Consider the following 25,850-nt stretch of genomic DNA (forward strand, 5'->3'; position numbering starts at 1 on the left):
AAATTACAGAGTATTGCCAGATACACTGGTGGCAGACAGTTTTGATTTTAAGAGAGATTGGCCACCAGAGGTAAAGGAATAAATGGAAAGTCAAGAGGAACATGTCAGCAGCACCGAACAGGCTCGGGCTGGTGGATTCATATCTGTTGCTGACAGCTCTGAGCTGATAGGGAGCTCACTGTAACGTTACTGCAGCTGCTACAGAAAAATGTCTTCAGGCCACAGTAATGACTACAGAAAGGGACCTGAGGGGGGTAATGAAGACACTGGTTATTTTTCTCTGTCTGGAACAGACAGCACTGGTAAGGCTGTGTGACTCGATGCATTAATTGGGGGTTTAGTCATCCACACAAAATAAAAACCTTCACATATGACATAGTCTAAAACTACACTGATTAAGCAATTAGGAGCTATTAATTATCACTGCTTATAGCTGTTAGCACAGAGCGATGTAAGTGAATTCCCCCCACTGTGATGGTGAATTAGTTCCAATCAGCATCAAATGCCTTCCTGCACATGCACACAGGGATGCTGAGCAAATGGGGAGACACAGCCAGAAGGCTAAAAGGATAGGTCAAGTCATACCTGCTGCTTGGCAGGCTCATCAAGAACAACAAAGCCTCAGGAATCCTTCCGTTGAAATCATTATTGTTAAAAAAATCATCCGTAGGTAACTGCTCCTCCTCCCGCAGAGGAGCAGAGAGGAGCAGCCCGGTCCCTGCTAACGGGGCTCTGCTCTGGGGTCAGGATGAAACACATCCCTTCCAGGGGATCCCTTCCAGGGGCCATCCCCAAAGCACACAGATCACAGCCCCAGGCCCCTTCAAAATGCTGGAGTAGCTTTTATTCTCTCTTCCCTCTGTGGGGAAGGAGGGTGCTATTCCAGCACCTCTGTGTGAACTCTCACCCAGGGTGTCACGTTAGGTGTCTCGTTGTTGCCTTTGTGATGAAGGCTCTCTCCTCTCGGGTCAGCATGCCAAGAAACAGTCTGGGGGCTGCTCTCTGGAAGGGGAGAGCACAGAGCTGGCAGGCATCCCTCCCCAGGACAGCTCTCCTGACATGGGGAGCTCTTCTGACCCAAAGGGAGAGAGCTGGGCACAGCACACAACCATTTGTGGGCTCATGCCCCGCAGCTCGGTGGCCGTGATCACTGGAGAGCCATGGATCAGAGAGCCCCTAGCACTATTTCTGTATTTAACTTAATGTATTTAACTCAGAACTTCAATAGATAAAGTAAAAAAGACACCAACTAAGACCAGCCTGGGGCAGCTTCCATTGGGAGATAAGAGCCAGGATGTACAGATTTGAATGCGAGGTAGGAAACTGAACCCTGCTCCCCCACACCCTGAAGAACTCCTGAGCTGATAATGTGGAGAAAGAGGGGAGAAAAGTCTGGCTTACTGAGGAAACTTGAGTGTGAGCAGAAGACAGGTCTGTGAGAGGAAGGCACTGCAGGTGCCAGCAGACAGAGACCACAGAAAGCCAACATCTTCTATGCCTTTATATTCACCTCAGCATTTCCCCCTGCATGGGGGTGTCTAGAAGCACCTACATTTCCCCTCTTAGCAGCAGTGACTGCCATGCCCAGCACTGACACCTGCATCCTTCCCTAGCAGAGATCAGAGCCCAGGCTCTCAGACCTGGCACTTCTCCGGTGTGACAGCACAGGAAATCCAAACCCACAAACAAGCCAACAGCAGGAGAGCACGTGGGCACCAGTGGCAGTGCCTGGAATAAACCTGGAGCCAGGTCTGTGTCCGTAAGAGCAGCAGCACTCACTGGCTGATGCACAGCTCGGCTGAGAGCGGAAGGATGCAGATAGAAGTTGCTTTTTTTGGGGGAACAGGATGTGCAGCGCTGAGAGAAAAAATCCTGCACCATTAGATGAGATTTTCAAAGGAAGCTCTCAACAAACTCAAACACACAGCTCAGAGTGATCTTGTGTGGGTTTAATAGCAGCTCCTCAAACAGGTCAAGTCAGTCAATACCACATAAGACAAAGCAGTGTCCTGTTGTATGTTCCTGTAATGCAGCCAAAGCAGTAATGAAGCAAACAGAGGGACATACAGTTTTCATTGTTTAAACAAAGTAAAAACCTCAAAGAAAGGAAATCAGAACTTGAAATTGAGCTTGGCTTTTAAAATTCATTTTATTCTTTCCTGTTCATATGTAGTATTTCTAGAGCCTGGCAGAGTGTATTTAGAACCTCTAATGTTTTAATCAACTTCTGATTCAATTATATGGAAATACTAGAAAGGAATTTCTCATTCCCATGAGATCTGGAGTCCAGTTTTAGGCTAGTTTTTAAAGTTTGGATAAGCCTCTTAATCTGCTTACCCAAAATTTATTTCTGGCTATTTGAAACAAAACTGATTTTTACAGAACAATACTTGGACCAAAGAAGCCCTTTCTCTGTTGGAAAACGATGGTTGGACATATACTCTGATATTCAGATTTAGTGTTTGCGATACACAAACATTTAATGAAAATAATCATACATATTACAAACTGCAATTTCCTGGACAATCTTCAGTTATCAGAGATCTGCTAGGAGGTGATGCTTTGGCCATGATGGGACTGTCATGTAGGTATAATACTTCAGGAGGTGTGAAGGGACGAGAAAGACCCTGAAGCTGCCTTGGGATTGAGCAGACCTATGGCCAGAGCCCTTTAGCCAGATTGTCCACAGGACAGCAACTCTTGTGACAGTTCTGATGGTTTCTGCCAGAGCAAACAGACCTAAGAAAATCCTTAAAAAACACAGATGTGATAGCAACAAAGGCTTGGGGTGGTCTTGATGAAGGGAGCAGACCAGTGTGTTGAGAGAAGCCCCCTGGCAGTGTCCCTGTGAGGCACCAACCAAACCCATCTGAGCAGGGGGCTGGGACATGCAGGGTGGGGGACACACAGCAGCTCCCAGATCCTGCAGACACTACTCAGCAGCTGACTTTATACTCCTTCTTTCCTCCTTTTCCTAAGCAGCTCACTGGAGGCAGGTCATGAGAACAGCTGAAGCTTGCTGTGAGACCAATCCCACCCACCCACTCACTACAAATCTGGCAATCACCATGCAATTAGGCTATTTTAAATATTTGGAGTATTTGGGGGACATTTCCTCAAGAAACACCGGTGCTTGTGATAAACAAGCAGCTTGTAATGGAGAGGAATGCTTTCATTCAGCCTGAAAGTCTCTCCCTTTTGCAGCACACTGCTTAAACACCAACCTGCTCACAAACAGGTGCTGTGCAGCAACACATTACACACACCCAGGTTGCCATTACCAGATAAGCATTTGCCAACAGTTGCTAGACACCACTGTGTGGAGCCCTGCTTCAATTCTGTAACTACAGAAGCACTGTCATATTTTCTACATTAGCGTGGTCACCTCTGCCACTGGGTGAGTGACTTTCACCCTGCAAGCGCTAAAAGAAGGGAGGAAGATATTCCGTGAAACTGGTCAGCAGTTTGGCAGGGATGGAGTTGGTTCTGAAGCTGTGCATTATTTTTGTTTATATTTTTGCAAAATATATTTCTCAGTGCCTAGAGATGCCCATGCCTGAGATTCTTCAGAAACTGTTAATGCTGGTTTTCTTCGTGCCCTCCTCTCTGTGCCCATGACTTCTAGGAACCCCCATGTCTGTAGCAGTTACTTTGCTGGGCTCTGACAGCATAAGGAGTTGTGTCCCTCACAGCATTATTTTTTCTATTTTGTGTTCATTACTTATTTTTTATTCACTAACTCAACTGTGAGAGGCGTCGTATTTCCATTAGATGCCACGTCCGCTTGCCTTTCAAATCTCTTTCAAGGGCAGTCACCAATTGACAAATCCCTTCTGAAAATGCTGGCTGAAGGTATTTACTAGAAAGCTAAACTGATTCCCTTTATTTAAAACACACTGTTCTGGGTTGAGGAAAAAACATTACAGGCAACTTCAAGCAGTTCAGCTTGCCATTCTAACGCAAATCGAGTTCATTGTAACCACTCGATTTAATGTATTCCTCCATCTTCAGATATATCTGCTTGGCAAAAACTGTTCTTTAAAATCAAATTTTTCTGTTACTACATTTGCCTTTCAATCCCAGGTAAATAAATAAATTCTGTCTGGACTAGAGATTCCTTAATGGAAGGAAAAGCAGCCTCCATGTAGAGGAAAGAAGAAAAGGCAGATGCGGGACTTTCTGTCTATTTGATAGAAATTTTCTTTCCAACTGAGATATCCATGAAACCAGAACTGCTGCTGAAGTGCAGTGCTTGAAGCCCATGAAGCGTGTGCCACATGGAAGGAGCTTTCACAAAACAGTTGAGGTGTTTGGAGCTTTTTTTGGAAAAGAACAGTTTCTCCTCCTGGCTTTGCCATGGTGATGCTGGCGGCAGGGAACGTGTTCTGTATCCAGACCACCTGTCTGCTGAGGCCCTGTTTGCTGGTCTCCAAACATACATTTAAAATGTTAATTGAACTCCAAGTAATAACCTCAATGAAAGGCTATAATTTAACAAACTCCACAGTAACAAATGTCTTCAGGGTATACTTTCTGCAATGCCATTTTCTCCGTAGGTAGTTTCCAATTTAGATGTACACCAAAAATGATACACTAGCTATTCTGAAAGGTGGCTTTAAGCATGGATTAGTCACTTCCCTCTTTTCTTTTCACCAGCATACATAAATATATTGCTGTTACTCTGGCCTTCTGCAGAGCAAAATCCTTGTGCTTGGAAAAACCACAAAATACTTTGCAGGAATAACTGGACAAAATGTGGTTATCTCATTGTGTCCTGGTACTGAGGGCTGGGGGGTTGGTTTGCAAATACTCATTATTTACATGTAATTGTCTCCTGTTAAAGAAGCATCCACTGGTCTGAAGGAAAGCTTTCCCTGTACTTTTATTTTCGCTGCATCAGCCTCTCCTCAATCCCTACTAACCAATGGCTTTTTTACGCCTGAGGGAAAGGACTCCACCCTTTTCCTGCTCTGATCCAAGTCTGATCCAAGACTCCAAATTTCAGCAGTGTGGCTGTGAAAGGCAGCAGGACTGCTCCTGTGCAGAAGTCTGTTTTGGGTGGCTCAGTTGAAGACACTGGTGTGGAGAGGAACAGCATTTTATACAATTTAGGCACAGCACACCTGAGAACTGGTGTAAGGTTAGGACTTTTGGGAGAGATTTCAAGGATCTGACAAACCCCTATTCTTCATAGCTATCACATAATTACTTCAGAGTTAAACACCCAATGGTCTGACCTGAGTATAAATTTCCAGGTAAGTGGCTTTGTGTAAAAACGACTCTTTTCTAATATTGCAAGCACTGGTACAAAAGCTGAGTTACTGTGCTCTGTGAAGAATTACAGGGTCACTACTGAACATTAAATCAAGGGGCTGCCCACCCATCAGGCCCCATTCTGTAGCTGCAATAAATGGCTGTGCACAAATTCACCCACATCCCTTGCCAGCAACTCCAAACAGAGACTCTTAATACCCATGGGAGAATATAAAGCTTATCATTTATACAAGATTCCATGCAAATATCAGCTCATGCTTCTTGTGAAACACACTACAAGAATATAGTACTTAAGCTGAAAAGAATGTACATATATCCACATGGCTGATTTTCTCCTATGACAATTTTTTAAAAAATGTAAGGAGCTTCTGGCCTTAAACTAGTTTGACAGAAAGACATTTCTGCTAAACTCAGTTTCTACCAGATTGTTACAATTTCTGTAATATTTTAAAGAAGAGTATTTTAGAAACCCTGTTACTCCTTTTGCTAGCATGTGGAAAACTGGCAGTAGAACAAATGGCCCAGCAAATGCTCATTTACGGGGGCTAGTGGGGCAGGTTAACCTGAAAAAGCAGCTCACAAAGACAGTGTGGCAGAAGAAATTAAGAAAGGAAAAAAAATAAAAATAAAAAATAAGAATTATAGAGCCAGCACTGACTCCCATCAACCAAATACAGGGGTAAGTTTGTGAAACTGAGCTTTAATGCTTCCAAAGACACCTGATCCTAGGTAAGGTCACTGACAGCTTGGATTACCAGGAGCACAGAGAGCTGACTTCATAAACAGCTACACAGCTGGGAAGTCCATTTTTTGTTCCTTTAATTAAAATGCAAAGCACTGGCTAAATGGTAAACATTTAATTAGATTTGTCTCTATGTTTCAATATTAATAAAACACATGAAAAATGCATTAAGACCCAGCTAATTGGAGACTCTCCAAAAGTAGCTGTAAATGAGCAATTATAATACAATTGGGGTGTTGTTCCCCAGGGATTCCCAGGACTGACACTTCTTAATATTCCAGACAAAGGTTTAGAAATTATTAAAATATCCCAGGCAATAAAGTGCACAGATGACAGGAAGAATGAAATCCCAGTAAATTACAGTGAGGAGCAGCCAGTGTCAGAGAGTGAGCCAGGCTGGAGGGTAAGCAGGAGTCACTCACACCAAATGACTTTTATAGAGCCAAACATAAGATTGCATATTTCAGAACAGAACACGCAGGCTGTATTTGCTGGGGGGGAAAAAGGGAGTCTCTAAACCACTCAGATATCAGAACTGCCTGAACACCAAATTCCTCACACGAAGCTGAAAGACAAAGGGTATAATTTTTCCTTCTATTGGTTATATCAGGAACAAAATGCCACGCACGTTTTAGCTTCCACCTTCTAAAAGCAAGCTGAAAAATACACAGTTCACATTGATGGGCAATGAAAATTACTCTGGGGCTGGAGAGAAATTCCTGCTTGTGAGAGATGGGAGAACCCTACCTGTCTAGCTTTTTGGAAGAAGATCAGGAGGTGAGCTGATGACATGGTACACAGAAAAAAAACTGGCTAGAAGAGCTCTTTGAGCCAGCCAGAGAAAGTAGAAGATGAAACATCTATGATTTACAATTGTGCTCAGATTAAAGGCAGCTGGTTTTATTCCTTTTAATACTGGAAAGTAACCAACTTCTGGAGGGACAGCTGTACTTCTGCAGAGCTCCAGAGCAGTGCCAGGAGAGTGCACAGAGCACCAGAGCCCACAGCCACTGGGAACTCAAAGCCAGGTTAGAAAATAAGTTGCTGTGCTGAGCTCCACACCAGGCAAGCTGATGATGTCCCAGGCTTTTGCATAGATGAAATAGAGCTAATGATATTTCAAGGCTCTTTTGGCCCTTGAAAAAAATCTATGAATCAACAAGCAAAAAAGAGCCAAGTTTTGGAAGAGCCGAGTTTTCAATCTGTGTTTCTCTGGAGTAGACCATGGGATTTATTGAGCCACAGGTACACCATGGGATTTATTGAGTCACAGGTACACCATGGGATTTATTGAGTCACAGGTACACCATGGGATTTATTGAGTCACAGGTACACCATGGGATTTATTGAGCCACAGGCACACTCCTGAAGACCAAGTCTCTTCTCCCTGTAACTCTACAGCAGTGCTTCTGCACAGCTCAGAACTGGGGTGTTCTCACACCACAGGCTGCAATTAGATTCAAATCAATGACAGAGGAGTGCCACGCTGTGAAGAGCAAGGAACTGAAGTTGTTCTGCCTGAAAAAGTACCTTGCCAAAAATTCCAGCTTTATTCACAGCTGACAGGCACTCAGTTGAAAAGCTAGATTGGTAAAGGGAATTTTTTTCCAGAGATCTCACTGTACTTCAGAGTCTGAGAAGAAACTTCAGGAAAATACTTTAAAATGGATTTAATTTTCACAGAGTTTATTTTGCACAACTCTGGGCACATGCCAACACACAATCCAGCTTTTTTTTTTTTAATAACTCCTTGAAAAGCAACTTAATTTTTTTTTTTTAATTTGAAAATGGAGAGTGATTTTTGCATCCATATTACCCAGTCACCAGCTGTATCATGAACATTCATCCATAGTTTCAGTATTTCTAAGAGTGTTATTGACTGATTTGAACATATGCTATTGGCTATGGAAGTGACCTCAATGAAACACTTCAAACTCCACAAACCTTTCTGTGAAACAAAAGTGAACAAGTAAAGTTCCTTTGAAAATTCCAATTTAATACTATGGTCTTTGTCAAATCCTGTAAAAAAGCTCACCTGACAAAATGTGAGTCTTGCCCAGCTCCTGCTGACAACAAAACTGAGGAGAACATTGAAAACACAGATGAAAGCAGCCAGGTTTTCACTAGACTCTCCCAAAAGCTGCTCAGGGAGCTCTACTAATCTTGAGGTCTTTTAGGCAAGAAGCCTAATTCTTTTTCCCTGCTTTATTTCTTGCACTGTTGCTGAGAGCTGCACCCTGGGTTTCTACCTCCAGCTCCTCAGTTAAGGGACTGAATCCAAAAAGTGGATGTGCTAACAGGTGGCTCTTGCAAAGCAAGGCTTGCAGCTTGCTCGGCCAATGCTTGAATTCATCGCTGATTTTTGAAAGGAGGGAAAATAGATTTTCAGTGTTGCAGAAACAATTTCAGTAATGTAAACCTAAAGGGAAAGTTCTGTTCCTTGGAGAGTTAAGTGTTTTTGAGATTCCCACTGCAAGGTGCTCAGCTTAAAACCCCAGGCTGGCAGCGCAGAATTTGGGTAAACAGAAGAGAAGGCTGCTTTCAGGTTACAACTAATTCCAAAAGCTTCAGCTACAAGATAACAGTGTGGGAAGGTGGTGCAAGCAGTAAATATTTCAGTGGTTTTGTGAGTCAAAATGCCAGGCACAGAGGCTGTGTCCTGGGAGAGCTGAAGCACGTGTGGTCCCTGGTGCAGGGTTTGTTTATCTGAGCACTGAGCCAGCAGCCACCTCCTCTGTGCATCTGAACGGTGACACCGTGTCACTCAGAGGCCTCCAACACCAGCTTTGCTGCATGCACTTGATCAGAACTTGAAGAAAAAAGGAGAAGCAGCACTCAGGATTCACATATCTGCAGTATTTCTGTCAGTGTTTAAGACACCATGGCCTTTTCAACTGGCTCCTTAGCACTGATGTGACAATGAAAGCCTGTGAAGAAGAGAATCAGAGGAGCTTTATTCCCACAGTTCATTGGCCATATTCTCTTCTGTCTAGCACTGATGTGAATGAAGGAGATTGCCAGAATTGGCAGATCCCAGCTATGAAACAGGCACAGAGGCAGGGGACTGATTTTCCTTCGGAGCGTCGCTTCACTCCTTTTTGTCTTCCTCTGCTGATTGCATTGGAGCAGCAAGGGAGGGTTCAAGTGAAATTATCCCTGAAGTCAGACCACTGTCAGCTTTTCCAGCTGGCTGGGGAAGGGAGCAGCGTGGGCACCTGCAGTGTCAGGTCCCTGCCAAGGCTGTGCCCCAAGCTCCCACCCGTGCTGGTGCCAGGTGTGACACTGCATGCACATCATCAACCTGCTGCAGTCCCTCTGGCCATGGCCAAAGCCCAGCAGGCATGAGGGTCTTCTCTGAGGCTGGGCACTTGCTCTTTTGGACATGTAGACACCTCTGGGGAGGCTTTATGCCCTCTACTGATGGTTGTAAACAACACCAGTGATGGCAAAGCCCCAAAATGTGTTTGGTGCTGCTCCTGCTGGAACGATGACATACCAGATCCTGACACCCATGGCAGGTCACAGCCTCTGTCCCTGGATGTATTCTCTGCCAGGGACCACTCCTGAGGTGCTCAGTGGAACAGCCCTCACAATTCCTGGGGTATAAGTTACCCTCCAGTCTGCCAGTCATGGCTAAACGTGGCACAAGTTGCTGCTAGCCAGGATCTCCCACAGGCTTCCCTGAATTGCTGCTAGGATGGACTTTGCTGAGCTTCACACAGCAGCTTTGGCTGGTTCACATTCCCTCCTACAAAGGTTTGTAGATAAACAGTAAAAACCAGTAGTCCTTTAGAAAATATTCTGACTTTGGGATTTTCTCAGTAATGCCAAGCAGCACATACTTCTGTAGTTCCAGTGGATTTAGCTAAGATTTCCATTGGCTAGGAGACACCTGAGATTTAAACAGTAGATACATACACATGCTGGATCCAGAAAAGCATGAGTCACAGTCTGTGCAGGAAAGAACTTTGTAATGCACTGAGCATCATTTGCAGCAGTGGAGGAAAGCAAGGCTGTGCACAGCAAACACTCACTCTCTAGCAGTTTGTGAAAAGTGACGTGTGAGCCAAACTTGAGAAGCATATTCCTCATTTAATGACATTCTACACCAATTTCCAGGGTTAAAATTCAATGTTCATTTCTCCAGGTCCTGTGTGTGTGCACAGGACATGCATGCACCAACATGCAGACAGGTATTTAATTACAGGCTATTTTAAATTGTGATTTCTCTACCTGAGTTCTTCATTACCCAAAGCCTTTGGACCTTTTTAAGCATTTTTGTATCATGGGGTTTATATTTTTGCCTATCTAACATGTGAAGACACAAATGGTTTGGATTAGCTCATTTAATCAAATTTTACAGAACTCATGAATTGTACTGAGATGGGATCGAGTTTCTCAGGAGATACTTATGTTTATCAAGTTAAATACAGTCCAGTTGTGCACTGCTTCATCCAAGTAAGGAAAAATAGAGTAAAATTTGGGTGGCTATCTTAATGAAGCTGCCTTGGCACATAGCTCTCAATCATTGAAATAACGCTGTTTATCTTATTTATCAAGCACAAATGGCAAAGCACAAATTGTTTCTTCCCTGTGTTTCAAAACAACTCAAAAGAAATAAAAAAAAAAACCTTTTGAAGAAAACTGGACTTGGCTACATACATTTTTTCATCTGGTTGTGTGAGGGCACTCACACATTTATATTAATATTTGCCTTCTTTTTTTTCAGGATGTGATTCTAAAAGTACTCAGAATGGATCTTCTTCCAGTTCTTCTGGAGCCACCAGAAAACTTCTGTTACCTCAAAAAGATAGTATTGATGTTGGCTGCTTTTTTAAAAGAGCAGGAGCATTTGTCTTGAAGAACTGGGAAAGGTTAAAAGAAAACCCAATAACAGAACAAAACAAAGTAAGAACCAAGTCTTTTTCTCCAAGCAATAAAGGGTACAGGCATTCCCTCACCTTCAAAGGTTTCATCAGTTCTGCCTAGAACTGATCATCAGCAGTGATGAGGGTTTTTAAGATGCAAATAAGAGAGCTGGCTGCATTACAACTATGTCAGGTTTCCAGCCAGAAGGCAGAAGTGATGAGGCTCAGCTCTGGAGCTGGGATGTGGAGGAGCAGTGCAGCTTGGCAGGCTCCTGGAGGAAGCCTTATCTCAAGTGCCTGTGCTCTGGTATTAAGGGGAGCAGATGAAATATGCAAAAGCAAGTCAGCCTTCTATAAAATCTATTACAGCACAAAGCACCTGGTTAAAAACAAGTTGCTGCTTAGAAATTATGGGGATTCATCAAATGGTCTCTACCCAGAGTATTGACATTTTATTTTTATTTTCTGAGTTCCCAACGTACAGGAGAAGAAATGCAATGTTTCTTGGCTGTAGTGAAAGCTAGAGAGGCAATCAGTCATTTATCCATGCTCGAGGGACACCTTCAGATATGGAAAGCAATCCAGAATGTCCCCATATCCGGAATGCTCAGAACAATATGTCTACTGTGGTGCCACCTTTGACACCTGATATCAACTTCTTCCCAGCCTGTCTCTGAATTTCAATGTTGGTACATCCTGAGGGTACTGTTTAATAGTACAGCATTCATTCTGAATGCAGTTTACTCCATTATGGAATATTTTGCTTAAACACTCTGTTATCCCTGTCACCATCATTCACTACAATCCATTATTGCTGCAAGAATCATAAGAATGATTCACTAAAGGCAAATAATTCTTGGGAAGGGGAAATAGAGAAACTCTAGATATTTCAGGTTTGGAATGGAAAGCATTAAAATAAAGAAAACATAGTAAAAAGAATGATTAGTTATATTGTGAAGAACACTCCATCCTCTGCAAATTCTCTCTTTCTCTCTTCAGCGATATACACACAAGACAATAGGATAACTATTTCTTTGAGGTTCACTTCTCATCTAAAGTCAAAATATCCGTGAGCTTTTACCATAATTACTCCAGCAGCTAATTATGATGCCATAGACAGACCATTGTGACTCAAGGACCAGCCTGAGCAGCAGGAACAAATGCAAAGCAAACAGGAACGTCTGCGCTTCCACGGCACCACAGTGGCTTTAGCAATAAAGAAGAAAAAGAAAATGCAAAAGAGGGAAAGCAGATGGGAGAAAATTTAGAAAATCTATGATGTTCACAAATACCCTCTACAGACACTGTTTTTGAGAACTGGCTAAGTGGTCCTCCAAGCAGTAAACACACTTAGAAAAAAAATGCAGGGAACAATGAAAGGAAAATTTACCAATATAATTCTCCCTAACAGATGATCAGGGGAAACTTGTGGCCATATTTATCCTGTTTCACGCTGAGGGGATGACAAGGTTGAGAATAAAAGCAGTACTTACATCCTGAGCTGCCATTTGTTGGAACCAGAGTGAAGTTGGAGGCCCAGGGGTTACGCACGATGTCTTGCCAATGAATGGTGTCTGCAAAGCAGAGGAATTTGTTCTGGCCAACGTACACCCCTCCATTCAGTATCTCTGTGCAGAAGAACAAGAGAACAATGTACTTGTAAGAGTTCAGACAGCTGATTAGATCTATTGCTAAATGTGCTTTGGAGAGAGGGCATGAAATTTAAATGCAAAAAAAAACCAAAAAACTCTCACTGTAATCTGATTTAATAATCTGAAAACTGGAGGACAAGCAGCTCACAGTATTTGTAAACAGGAACCCTTTATTCACATGCAGAAGAAACCTGATGAAGACTGACACACAGTTGTTTACCTTTTGTTCCAGAGTGACAATGTATGGAACACTTCTGTATTTCGTGGGTAAAATAACCTTCAACAGTTAAATGACTTTAAAGACGCAAGCAATCAATCAATCACACTATGCTGCATTTCATTAATTTGCAGAAATGCTTAAAACTTATAATAAAGAACTGTGATGTGATGAGCCCACAGGACATGAGAAGGGGCCAGTCAGCACCAGGTCTGGAGAAGATGTTCTGCTACAGCCTGTGCTGCTGTAACACCATCTTCCAAAACACCCAAATATTTCACAGCAATGATCCAGATCTCAAACACTGTGACCCAAAACTCCTATGGACATGCCTTGCTGGAAGCTTTGTGTTAAAGTGAGATGATTTTTAAACAGGGAAAAGTTTTGGCGTTCTTCTTAGTTTGTGGGGCTTTTGTGTGTTTTGTTGGGTTATCTTTTTATTTTCATATTTATAGCAGTTTGTTTTTTTAAAAAAAAACTCTATTGCCCTGCCTGTAAAGACTTGATTTATCAAATCTCAACATGAAAATAATCTTTCAGTTGTTGATGGTAGCACCAGGGTTTCCTCTGGAGCAAAAACTTATTTTTTTTTACCCCTTAAACCCTTGTTCAAATTCACAATTCCTCTACTTAACCTGTCTCTTTTATTTCCAAAGCAGGAGACAGCACACATGACTTTCATGAAAGTTAACAGGAACAATGAGTCCAAAACCTTCAGTGTCAGAGCTCCAAGCCTCAGCAGAGAAATGCTGAAGGTTAGTTCCTAATGGCACCTTGGAATGACAAGAAGTGGTGCTGTGGATCCAGGAGTGCCACACTTCTCACAGAGACATGCAGAGTAACTCCTGACTATGGCAGGAGCAATGATTAAAGCAGTCTGATAATCCTCATCAGCCAGGAAAACCTCCAAAAGCTGTAGTGGGAATGCAAACATTTACACACACCAAGGAAGGAATTACTGTGCTTTATTTCTTTTTTAAATTTCAGGGTTTACAGGCCACAGCATGTAAATGAGGCAACCCCCAATCAAGGGATGTGTTTAATAAAGAATCATCTGCAAATACATCTCCCCACCATATAAATCAGTATTATTATTTCTTAGAAACCTCTGGTTTAAAAGCTTGGCTTTTCATTGAAAAGGGGCTTATAAATGAAAACAATGATAATAATCTGATACAGAGAAACAGTCCAGATTAGAGATATAGCAATGATCTGTCTGTATAATATTCTTATGAACACAGAAAAAAAAAACAAACTATACAGCATCTGTTAAAAATTTTCCTCTGGAGGGAAAGGGGGGCTTAGAAGAACACTTGAAATTGTGATTAATGACGATTTCTCTGTGTTGTCCCAGCTACACCAGATTACCTAATCCATTATGGCCCAGATTTTGATTAAAAATAACATAAGAACAAAGAAAAACTGCAAAATCTGCATTTATAGCTTCTTAAACACATGCATACAATTCTACATAGTTCCTGTATCAGCTGGCACACTGAACTGGCATCATTTCTGGGTTTCAAGAGTTTCCACCTAGCCAAGTTTTTTTCCTGCTAGGAACTTTGACACATTCTTGTATAGCAGGATCTCAATCTGAAAGGAATTCTAATAGTTTCAATTTGTGGAGAAAGACTTTTTTTCAGCATAAAGGTAACCAGGAAGTGTACCATATGCTATACCTCAGGGAAGCCAACACTTTCTATGGTGAATTACTAAAACCAACCACAAAAAATGCTCTGACTTGCCTCATCACTGAATAGCAAGTGCTGTTTCTGCTGCTTTTTCCCAAAAACAGGATACAGAGCCTCCATTTTCCCTGCACTGCACCATTTTTCACCAGAGACAGAATTAAGGTTTCTAGGTTAGTGATGCGCTGAGGTGCAAACAAACACGAGTAATAACAAAGGTGAGCTCTTGTGGATATAAAGCAACACCGAGTTCAAAGTTTAGTACAATCTTTAGAGCACTTGTATTTGACTCTTTGTGCTCTCTGGGAGCCAGATTCATTTCCACTCCACCTTCCCAAAACAACCTGTTATCCTACTTTTCTTTACACCGAATCCTCGGTGTGTGTAAATCAGCACAGACGCATTGGCTTCACTAACTCAAACTCCAAATGCATTTTGCACTTCTTTGCCCTCTCTTAGCAAGAACAATGCCTGGGAAGAGCTAATAAACCCTGTTACATGTTAAGCAAATGAAGCACAACTGTAATCAATATACAATAGAGCTGCTGTATAATGAACTCATCATCATAAAGTCATCATCTCATTTTAATTTACAGCCCTGAAAGTGAGAGATAAAGTTAAACAATGAACAGGAGCAGAAAGGCAGGATCTCTGCCTGTGCAGGCAAGACAGCAGTGGAAGCCAGGCAAAAAGGTTTCCTCTCCTGTGTACAACACCTGAGGTGCCTCTGCTCAACTCCTTCCAAGGCTGGAGCAGAAGAGAGAATGCCAAATCCCTGAGTGAATTTTGTGAACAAAGCCAGCTCCTGCCAGAGAAGCCCAAAACCAGACTGCTCAGAGTGAAACATATTTTAAATACCATTTGGGGGTTAGTATTTTTGTCTTCTGAAACAATTTTATGGGACATTGGGAAACTGTTAGTCCAAATATGACCCTGATAGCAGCAAGTGCTACCCTTGGGCTTCCACCCTGCTCAGGGACATCAAGGTACAAAAGGGGATTTCTAAGCACAAGACCCACTAGGTTTCACTGGGAAAATAGTTCCTAGAGGTGCCAGACAACTTTGGACATCTTTCTGCAAGGTGTAACTCTTCAGGGTACCACAATCTCCTGGTTTGCAAAAGGAGCAAAGGAATAGCACCGAGGGCTTTTGCCACTTGATTCTGAAGTGAATGGCAAATCTTATCATCTTCCTTATTAGAACTACTCTACTGGCTTAAAAGCAGTATAATTCTGCAAACAAAGTTAGACAAAAATAAATCAGCATGTGTCCTTGCCACTGAATTCTGTCATTATTTTTCTTATTACCCTCAAATGATTGTGGGGAACTTATATCTGCATGTTATTAAAATTCTCTTAAAGGGTTATTTACTCAGGAAGTTAAATCAGAAATGTATTATCTGTTGTTATAGCAGCTATTTTCTTGCTTTCATTAGCTTAATGAAACATTCCCACAGACTTTGGTAAACTACCATACAATAAATACTAGCAGGAGAAATAGAAACGTCCAGGTCTCTGGCAAACGAGGAACACAAGCATCTCACAGTGAAGTGCCAGGGACACAGACAGGTGCATCACACACAGTTCATACTTAGTCTGCCAAGTTCAAAAAGGGGCTCAGAGTTTGATTGGAGTCACTAATAACACATTATCAGCCACCAGAAGCATACAATCACTGCAAAGGGACACTGGATCTGCAAGGGTGGCTCTCTGCTTTAGACCAGGGAGGGAAACCACTTTTCTTCTTCCATCTGTTAAAAGGGCATTTTATTGAGCTGACTTTTTTTTCTTGTGTACAGTATAATTCCTCATGGTCTGCTATCCAATTTCTAATGTGGGTTAAATTGGCAATCCATATTCTCATTCTGTAATGTATCCTGGAGTGAAAGTTACTCATGTATGTTTATATGCAGTGGGGACTGTAAACATCTATTTAGCTGTAGAATCTGTTTCTAAAATTGTTACAAAAATGGTTATAAAATGGCTATTGCTATTCCAGGTTGCAAATGAAAAGCTGTTCTCTGGTGCTACAAAACCAGTTGGCACAAGGAGCTGGAAGGTGGCATGGTGAGAGGGAAAAGAATGGGACCTGAAGTGGGCAGGGAAAGGGGAGTTAATCAGGAAAAACTGTGGGGCATATCCAATCTAACCACTTCAAAAAAAAACCAGAATATATCTTACACCATCAAGCTGACTGGATATGAAGGAAGCAGCTGTCTTTTACACCCCAGCATCCACAGGTATATCCTGCATATATGTATTATATAACAGGTGTTGGTGACACCTGAATTTCCAAGGTCAGCCTCACTAGAGCTGAAGCACCTTTGCAGGTTGACAGTGCTGCATCTTTGCCATAAGCACCCCAGTGATGAGGATCTCTTCTCCTATTTCACCCAAGATGCTGAATGCATCATCTGAAAACAGCTTAAGCCTGGAAATTTCATGCCAAACCAAGTCTTTTGATCCCTCAGCATAGTTCATTGCTGATGACCCACTAGGAAAGCACTTCAGGTCCATCATTAATAAGTTCTGTCTTAAAGGGTAATGAGAACTGGGTGCTTTAGGAGACAATAGCTCATCCATCATCAATCAAGATCTGAAGTTTTTATACAGATGATTTAAGAAGAGCTGGACTGTGCAAAATTGAAATGTCACATTTGTATTGGGAGATGGGGGGCGTTTAGTAATGAAAATGAGAGTTTTAACCTTCTCCATTTCAGCTCAATGACCATACTCAAAAGCTCATGGATGTGGAATCTGTGTCCCAGCTAGAAGCCCCAGACAGCCTTCGATCTCAATTATACAATTTCAAGTACAGTTTATTTGGGTCATTAGCTGGAAGTCAGTTTCAAGGCTTGACGGTAACAGCAAGATATTCTTTATTTCTATCAAAAGCAATCAGTGTTATGTGCAGCCTGTGGGTTTGTACTTCCAACTGCTCAATAACTAAGAACACTGGGTTGTAGAACCTGTGAATAAATCTTCTAATCCTAGCCACCTGTTTTGCTGCTTAAATAAAAATGGATCATTTGATTGCCTTTCACTGAGTTGGATGGGGTACCCTTCTCACCACAGAGGTGTGTGAAGACAGGCTCACAGGGCTCTTTCCACCATTCAGCTGCTTCATTAGAGGACAACAACTCTTTTTTAGCCATCTCCCCAAAGGGAATATCTGTTTCATGAACAGGTTCATTCAGAGAAGACATTTGTACTTGGATTATTCCTCTGTCTGTGGGTGCCTTGAATTCTTCTTTTTCATGCCCTTATTAAAATAAGACAGCAAATCATTTACCTGATTAACTCTGCAAAAGGAAAAAAAAACACTGCAAAATATCCAGCCCTTTGGGATAAACACCCCAGAATTACAAGGTGTGTTCCATGATTACGTTTTTCTTTGGGAAGTGCCTGTAGATGTGTGCAAGTCTATGTCAGGCTGCTGGATTTCACCATTTCAGCCTGCACAAGATGCATAAGACACGTGGCCCCAAAGGGTTCCATGCATGGATAAAGTGACCCAAAATACTACAGAAAAGAGTAGCAACAGCTGAATCCAAAGAGTAACACAAAAGGGAAGAAAACACTTGGGTGTGAACTCAGTTTAAGATGTGCTTCTGCTCATCAGAAACAATCCTGTTCTGAAGTGTAATTGGTTTTCTTTACCCAATAAACTTGGCTTGTGCTAGAGGGAATGGTCCCTAATCCTGCTAGATTCACTGATCTTAGTGGTTTCTCCCTTTAAGCCATTTTCCAGTGACCACAGCAGCTTCTGCCTGCTTGGATCCTGATTCCCTGAAGTAGCCAGGCCCAGGTTTACATTTAAATCATTCCCTTCCCCTCCTCTCTGGAGAAGGCTTTCTGCTCTGTAATAATTACCCTGCTTTGACGAGGGAGATGCAAATCAAGGTTACTTTTGTTAACCACACCCCTGCCATCGGCATTCCATGTCCTTGATGTTAAATAACCAGGCAGAACATAGCAGTGTCTGACCAGCCCCAGCTCTGCCATTTCCTTTGTGGATGGTAACTGCAGGAGCAGCACTACCTGTTTACAGCTTTACCCACCTCATTCTTTTCCCATCATGAGCTTTTCAAAAGCTGTTTGACCCTGTTGACTTTTCAGGTGAGGAGCTTTCCTGTAATATATTGGCTCTGTTACAGGGATATTAATTTGCAGGATGAGATGCTAATTGCCTCACTTTGTCCAGGCAAATTCTGAACTTGGTGTTAGAAGCCAAGTGCCTTGAGTTACTGTTTACTCAATATAATTCATGGGGTTGACAGGTAGATTAACAGATATAAACCTTATAACTGGAACAATCCAAAGGGCTTCCTGGGAGTTGCTCCAAGTCAGGGAAAGAGGCAGAACAAGCCTAAAGAAATGATGACTGGAGAGGGGGGATCTCTAATTGCAGTCTGCTTTTACCTAAAGGAAGACTAGAGGAGAACACAGACCCTTCTCAGGGACAAGAGGCAACAGGCACCTGCTGCAATATGGAAAACACTGATTAGAATTCAGAAAAGTATCGTTCCCAGCTAGAGTGTGGTTAAGCACAGGAGCAGACTGATCAGAGAACTGGTGCTATCTCCATCTCTAGAGATTCTAATAAACAATGAACAACCTGATTCTTGTCTGAAGTTACCTTGCTCTTAGCAGAAGATTGGACTAGATGACCTCTGGATATTCTTCCAACCCAAATTATTTTGTCCTTCTACAGTTATTAATCATCTACTACTGCAGTACTCACAACACTCCATTAGCAATTCGTTCTCTCAATTTTTATGAAAGCATACTTAATTTTAAACTTTTACCTACTGGTAAGCATTTGGTGATACAAAACACCCACCTGGAAGATGGAATATATTATAAGCACATCACATGCATGTATAAATAAATGCTCCAGTATTTAAAATACAGAACCATTGCCACTGTCCCCCATTTCATAAACAGGGGACACGTGGACTAAGACGAATGAAAAAACTGCTGCCCTTCAATCTTCTGATTTTTGGTTAGCAAAAAGAAAATTGCACTCATTTAAGTCACTGGGGTGAATCAGTGATGAGTTTCAAATTACTATCCAGAGAGAGAGCGACACATCGCTGGCTCACCCTGGAACACACTCTCGTACTCAGTAAGAGCAGCAATATTCCAACAGCCAGGAATAAGCACTCATTTCATTCACAGCATCCATGATTTCATCCTCAGGTATCCCAGCCCTCCCTGATGGGGATACCTGTGTCTCAGTTATAGGAGCACACTTATGAAGAGGTGAGCTGGTTCTGCAGGGTACTGCTGTGTGCCTCTTCAGCATCCTCTGATGACACACCACTCCTGGGCAGTGCTTACCTTCCAGCTCTCCCAAAAAACACACCTCTGAGTATGGGTTTCAGCCAGGACACCCAGCTGTGGACATCTGAGTATTCAAACGTCATTAAAACCTTCTGAACCCAAACCAAATCTCCTTTCCTCTGCTGTGTTCACAAAAGGAACAGAAGAGGCGATGATGTGCTGTGCACTGGGGGCACCAACAGGGCAAAGTCTCCTTGGTGTCCAGCAGGCTCCAGAAAGCCTGGAGGCTCTGACAGATACCCCAGTACTGGAATTTATTTCTGTTGTCTGGCTATCTTTAACAGTGAGCATCCTATAGGACATAAATTGGTGTAATGACCCAAAGCAGCTGTATCAGCGCTTGCCTTGCCTGTGTCTTTCACAACCCTTGTTTTCTGCATCAGGCACCCTCCAAATTTGCTCAGTGAAGGCTGAACAGACCTCAGTGTCACTTTGTGTGCCCTCTTGAAATGCTACCTGTGCCTTATAGCATCACACTGATCTGCTGACACACAACCAAACCACCATTCCTGACTCACCACGGTTGTTTTGCACTCATTTTTCCTCACAGATTCTCCAGAGCTTTTGCTGCCATTGGAATGTTTCTCCAGGTGAGTGGTTCCTGCTCCTGAGGGGCATTGTGTTTACATGCCAGCCCTACAACAACACTCCTAGCACCTCCAGGGCATTTCCACCAGCTGCAGATTCCTCCACAAACTCTTCAGGGAGCCACCAGTCCAGGTGTGCAGGGGGTAAGACTGAAGATACCTTCTCCTTCACCTCTGCCTGCTCAGAGTTCTGATGTAAGACACAGGAACCTAAACCTTACAGTTTTATCAAAATACTTAATATTTTGATCAAATGATCACGTAATGTTTCATGCATGCTGGTGGCAGCTCTCAGTCTATCCCTTCTGTCAGCTGAGGTAAGTAACTGTGAGGCTGCCATGTCCCTTTTCCCCTGGAATCAGCTCTCTCTACAAGAGTAAATGCTGCATGGCAGTTTGTCTGGCATTGCTGCTGCATCCAGGCCAGCTTTCTACATGGAAATCAAGCAGCAGTAGGAACAGAAACCTCAGCAAGGCCAGGGGCATCTGAATGCAGCAGGGCTTCCCTACAGCACCCCCAAGAGCTCCAGCTCTGGCATTATCTAGTGGTGTATTTTCCAGCTCTTTTCATACAGCCCCTGACAAACCAAGCAGGCTGCTTTCTATCCCAAGCACATCTGGCACTCAGGCCTTAAACTTGGCAAAGAGACTGATGGCCTTCTGTCTTGGAGTGCAAGTGCCTCAAGTACATCCTGATTGGCATCAACAAGCAGAAATTCCTTCTCTCTTTGAAAAAAAAAAAAAAATAGTCAAGATCTGGATGTAGTGGTACTTTCCTCCATTTTCTGAAAAGCTGTAAAAAATTACTGGCTCCATAGAGCCCTTCTCTTTCAAAACTATCATAATGTGGCTTGGAATAATCCTGGAAGGGTGCCCAGACCCACGTCCAGCTGCATCCTGAATTTCAGTACAAGTATTTGCATACAGGCTAGTAATTGGCATGCAGCTGGTTTTATGCCAGCTCCAGCAATTGCATAACCCAACTAATCTTTTCTCTGGGCTCGAAAGAGGAGTCTGTGTCTGCTGAGCTTAAAATTTCTGGATGGGATCTGCTCAAGTATGCTCTCACATTTCTATGCCATACTGTTAACCTTTCCTGAGATACAGTGCTGACTCTTCAAATAGGAATTTTAATTGAAATTTGTCTGAGGTAGGAGGTGCCTCTGCCTTTCAGTGGCTCTCCTGTGCTGAAACTGGGCGAATGACATGAAAATCCTCCTCTTGCACAGAGGACTGTGGAAGGACTCTTCCTTGGCTCCTACAATCTGCAAGACCTTGGATTGCACTTGCTCTCCCAGGGCTGTGGCTGGGAACAGCCAGATAACCGAAAGAAGGCCTGTGAAGTGAAGAACATGTGTGTTAATCACAGTAATCAGTAAAGCCTTCTTTGTAAGTTCATAGGTTTGAGAAGGTCTGAGCCTCTACTATGGCAACTCCCATTTTTTCTCCTTTAATTGCCATAATTGCTAAGAGGTCTCTGTCAGTCCTGCTTCTTGCTTTTGAATGCACATTTCAATCAGGTTTCAGATCTGATGGGATGTCAGGGAGCCTGTCTATGCAGCTGAGCCCAACCCTTGTGGTAACACAGATAACATGTTCCTGCTACCAGTCCTCTGTCCCCAAAACTCCCACGCTTTCTGTGATGGTCATATTTGACCACACCCTTTTGACCTTATTATGGCCATTTCTGTACATTTGTCATTAGGTAATAGTGAAACAGTGGAAACCACTAAAATGTGGCTGTTATGGAAAAGAAATCCATAATTCAGGCTCATTTTCTTTACTCTATGTGTTGGTTTTGCTCAGCCTGGTTTTTTGTAGTGGTGGGGCCACAGAGGTGGCTTCTGCAAGAAGCTGCTGGAAGTTTCCACCATGTCCAGCAGAGTCAGTCCCTGATGACTCTGAAGATAGATTTGCTGCTGGCCAAAATTGGGCCAGTGAGAAAGGCTGGTAACACATTTAAGAAGAAAATCAAAACAAAGTGGGGGACAGTTTTTTCTTTCAGTCAGAGAAGAGGAGGAGGTGAGAACATGTGAGGGAAACAACAAGGCAGCACCAGGGTCAGTGCAGAAGGAGGGGCAGGAGATGCTCCAGGTGCTGGAGCCAAGGTTCCTCTGCAGGCTGTGGTGAGACCATGGTGAAGCAGCTGTGCCCTGCAGCCCATGGGGATCCATGGGGGATGCAGAGATCCACCCACAGCCCATGGGATCCATGGGGGATGCAGAGATCCACCCACAGCCCATGGGAGATGCAGAGATCCATGTCCAGCCCATGGGATCCATGGGGGATGCAGAGATCCATGCCCGGCCCATGGGATCCATGGGGGATGCAGAGATCCATGCCCAGCCCATGGGATCCATGGGGGATGCAGAGATCCATGCCCAGCCCATGGGAGATGCAGAGATCCATGCCCAGCCCATGGGATCCATGGGGGATGCAGAGATCCATGCCCAGCCCATGGGATCCATGGGGGATGCAGAGATCCATGCCCAGCCCATGGGATCCATGGGGGATGCAGAGATCCATGCCCAGCCCATGGGATCCATGGGGGATGCAGAGATCCATGCCCAGCCCATGGGAGATGCAGAGATCCATGCCCAGCCCATGGGATCCATGGGGGATGCAGAGATCCATGCCCAGCCCATGGGGGATGCAGAGATCCATGCCCAGCCCATGGGAGGTACCCACAGCAGGGCAGGTGGATGCCTGGAGGAGGCTGTGATCCATGGAAGACCCGATGGAGAGAGGGCCCTGCTCCCAGGCTGGAGCAGCCTGTCCTTGGAGGGCTGCACCCTGTGGGAGAGTGACCCACGGCACAGCAGTTTGGGGAGCACTGTCTGCCCGTGGGAGGGACTCACATTGCAGCAGGATTGGGAGAGCTGCTGCTCCTGACAGTGGATCCATGCTGGAGAAGTTCACGGAGAGCTGTCTCCTGTGGGAGAGACCCTATGGTCTCAGAGAGGAAGGATTTCTCTCCCAGAGCAGCAGAAGAAAACCTGGGGTGACAAACTGGCCAAAATCCTCACTCCCTGTCTCCCTCCACTGTCAGTGGGAAGGAGGGAGGCGATGGGGGGAAAAAGATATTTTAAGGGCTTATATTACTTTTCATTATCCTCCTCTGATTTTGCTAGAAATAAATTTACTTTGCAACTTTAATTTGAGTCTGTTTTGCCCTTGAAGTCTTTCCTCCCGGACCTTGTGTCAAATCACGATCCCTTTGTTAATTTTCATTTTTCTCTCCTCTGCCCACCTGTGTCAGGGGAGGGTGAGTGAGCAGCTTTCATGGGTGCCTGGCATTGGAAAAGTGTCAAACCATGACAAACTATTAACCTCGAACCAGACGCTCAGGTGAGGCAAATAAGCACAAGTGAATTCATGCCAAAATAAGCACTTTGGATACAGGGAGCTAAAGCAATGGGTGACAAAGTGCTAAGCAGAAGAGATAGTTCAGCATGAGTTCATTCACTGTTTTAAGACCACCATCACTCTCCTCAAGTGTTCCCTTGTTGTTCTGGCTGCTCTTAAATAGGAGCCCTGTTCATCCTCCACCAATCCTAATTTTAACAATATCTCAGCTTCCATTCTGGCTTTTTTTAAGTTAACAATGAAAACCCTCTTCTTTCTTTCCTTCCATCAATACTTTGCTGGTTACAAACATTCTCTCAAGACACCCATTTCTTCCCCCAGCACAGGAATTGCAGTGAACCCAAACTGCTCTCACTGATGCTGCAGTAGGTCAGGAGAGATGCTGTGGCTTGTTGTGACATGGAAGTAAAACTGCAGTGAGATCTATGTCATCACTAACAGGACATCCTCAGCTCTCAGCAGTGCCATTTCAGACCCATTCCCACTCTGTATCCAGGAGGGTGGGTTGTCTTCCTGGTCATGTTTGATAGCAGAATATATATTCTCCCTGGCAAAGGGGTCTGTTTGCTTCCAGTGTTTCACTGCAGTTAAACCAGCCCAAACAGTCTCTCTCTGCAGGCAGCAAATGTGTGGTTTGTCCTTGTCTACACTCCTGCTAAACTGCAGCTGGCACTGATTGATGGTGTTTGTTTCAGTGAGATCATTTTTAATAATGTAGACAACAGGAGGGAAGATCAAGTGCCCTGACCCACCAGTTCTGCTGTACTAACTGCTATCCTTAGCAATAAGAACAAGTCTTGGTCATTTTTTTGCTGAAGGCCTTCCCAAATAGGGGAAGACAAGAGAGGGGGAGCAGTCAAACAGCCCATGGGGTGTGAGCAGAGTTGCTCAGGGGAAACCAAAGCAACTCCTCTCCCAGCCTCAGGGCTCAGCTAAGTCAGGTTCATGTCTGAATCTCTTCCCCTGCACTGCCCAAGCCTACCTTTGTGACTTCTCTGACCACAGCCTTTAAGATCAAAAATCATAAACAAATAATTCTACAACAAATAATTCCTGAATGATAATTTCATTCTCAGTCCATGGAGCACAATGCTCAGAACTTAAAAAAATATTGATAAATGGATGGGAATGTTTGTCCAGAGTAGGGGGGGATGGTGTTCTTCAAATTATTGTAACTCTTTATTTGCTTTTAATAACCTGTCTTTCTCTTGAGCTTCAGGTGTCCTTGTTCAAATTGCATAGGCAGCGTAAGGCTGCAGAAGTTATAAACCTTGCTATGCCTGGTCTTCAAAGGCTACAAAACATCTGTTGGCTGGCAAGAGCAATTAATTAACAAAATTGAAAAGACGGTTCATTTTACAAAGGCTTGGATGAGGCAGAGGAGGGGGAGGTGACTCCAGGAAAGTGAAGCCTAGTGAAGGCCTGTAAGCTGTGTGCCTCTGGGCAAATTCCCAAGGCTGAAATCTCAAGGAATTTAATGCTTCTTAATTCCACAGGATCTTTAATTACAGCCAAGAGAAGGCAATGAGATGTGATATCAATGTTTAAATGAAAATAAAGATAATAAAAAGCCTGTCAAATTTACCAGCCAGTCTCCCAGACACAGTCCCACACACGCTGAGCACCTGGGTGGGTACGCAGAGAAAATATCCAATTACATGAACATAGCGACAGGAGAGGAAAATAAAAAGGCTCCCAAACCACCCTCCCTATTCCTTCTTAGAGGCTGCCTCCTCATTTTGTCTGAGTGCTCTCTGGAAATGACAGCGCTGCTAAATGTGCATTTTGGGAAGAGCTCATACTCTCACATGAATTGGACCAACATCCACCTAAAAACCATCCTGGTAATTATGGACTTAATTACAAGTTTGGGTGTTTGTAAGACACTTTTTTTTGGAAAGCAAAGCTAACCTTTTTAACCCTTCTAGCTAAATATCCCTCAGTGGTTCAACAAAACTCCCACTGGGCCACTGCACCAGGTGCATGTGTGTTGCCAGCTCTGGTCTGCAGTTTTTAGGCGTGTGGTTATCTTTCACCCAAAAGCTGCCAGGTACTTCCCAGGGGATTGCTGAGGAGTTTTTGCAAGCAACAAGCAATTTTCCTCCTCTCTTC

The 25,850-nt window shown here is 43.5% G+C and overlaps 1 protein-coding gene across 2 annotated transcripts in view; it reads right to left on the reverse strand.

Moving 5' to 3' along the window:
- The window catches only part of ERBB4 (erb-b2 receptor tyrosine kinase 4), a 559,751-nt gene that overhangs the window by 166,461 nt on the left and 367,440 nt on the right, over positions 1-25,850 (reverse strand). For both annotated transcript variants that reach the window (XM_058839468.1, XM_058839469.1), the window contains exon 4: positions 12,378-12,512. In XM_058839468.1, coding sequence (XP_058695451.1) covers positions 12,378-12,512 — 135 coding nt within the window. The remainder of the gene's footprint in view (positions 1-12,377; positions 12,513-25,850) is intronic.

Source organism: Poecile atricapillus, chromosome 5 (genome assembly GCF_030490865.1).
Source record: "Poecile atricapillus isolate bPoeAtr1 chromosome 5, bPoeAtr1.hap1, whole genome shotgun sequence".
NCBI classification, from domain to species: Eukaryota; Metazoa; Chordata; class Aves; order Passeriformes; family Paridae; genus Poecile; species Poecile atricapillus.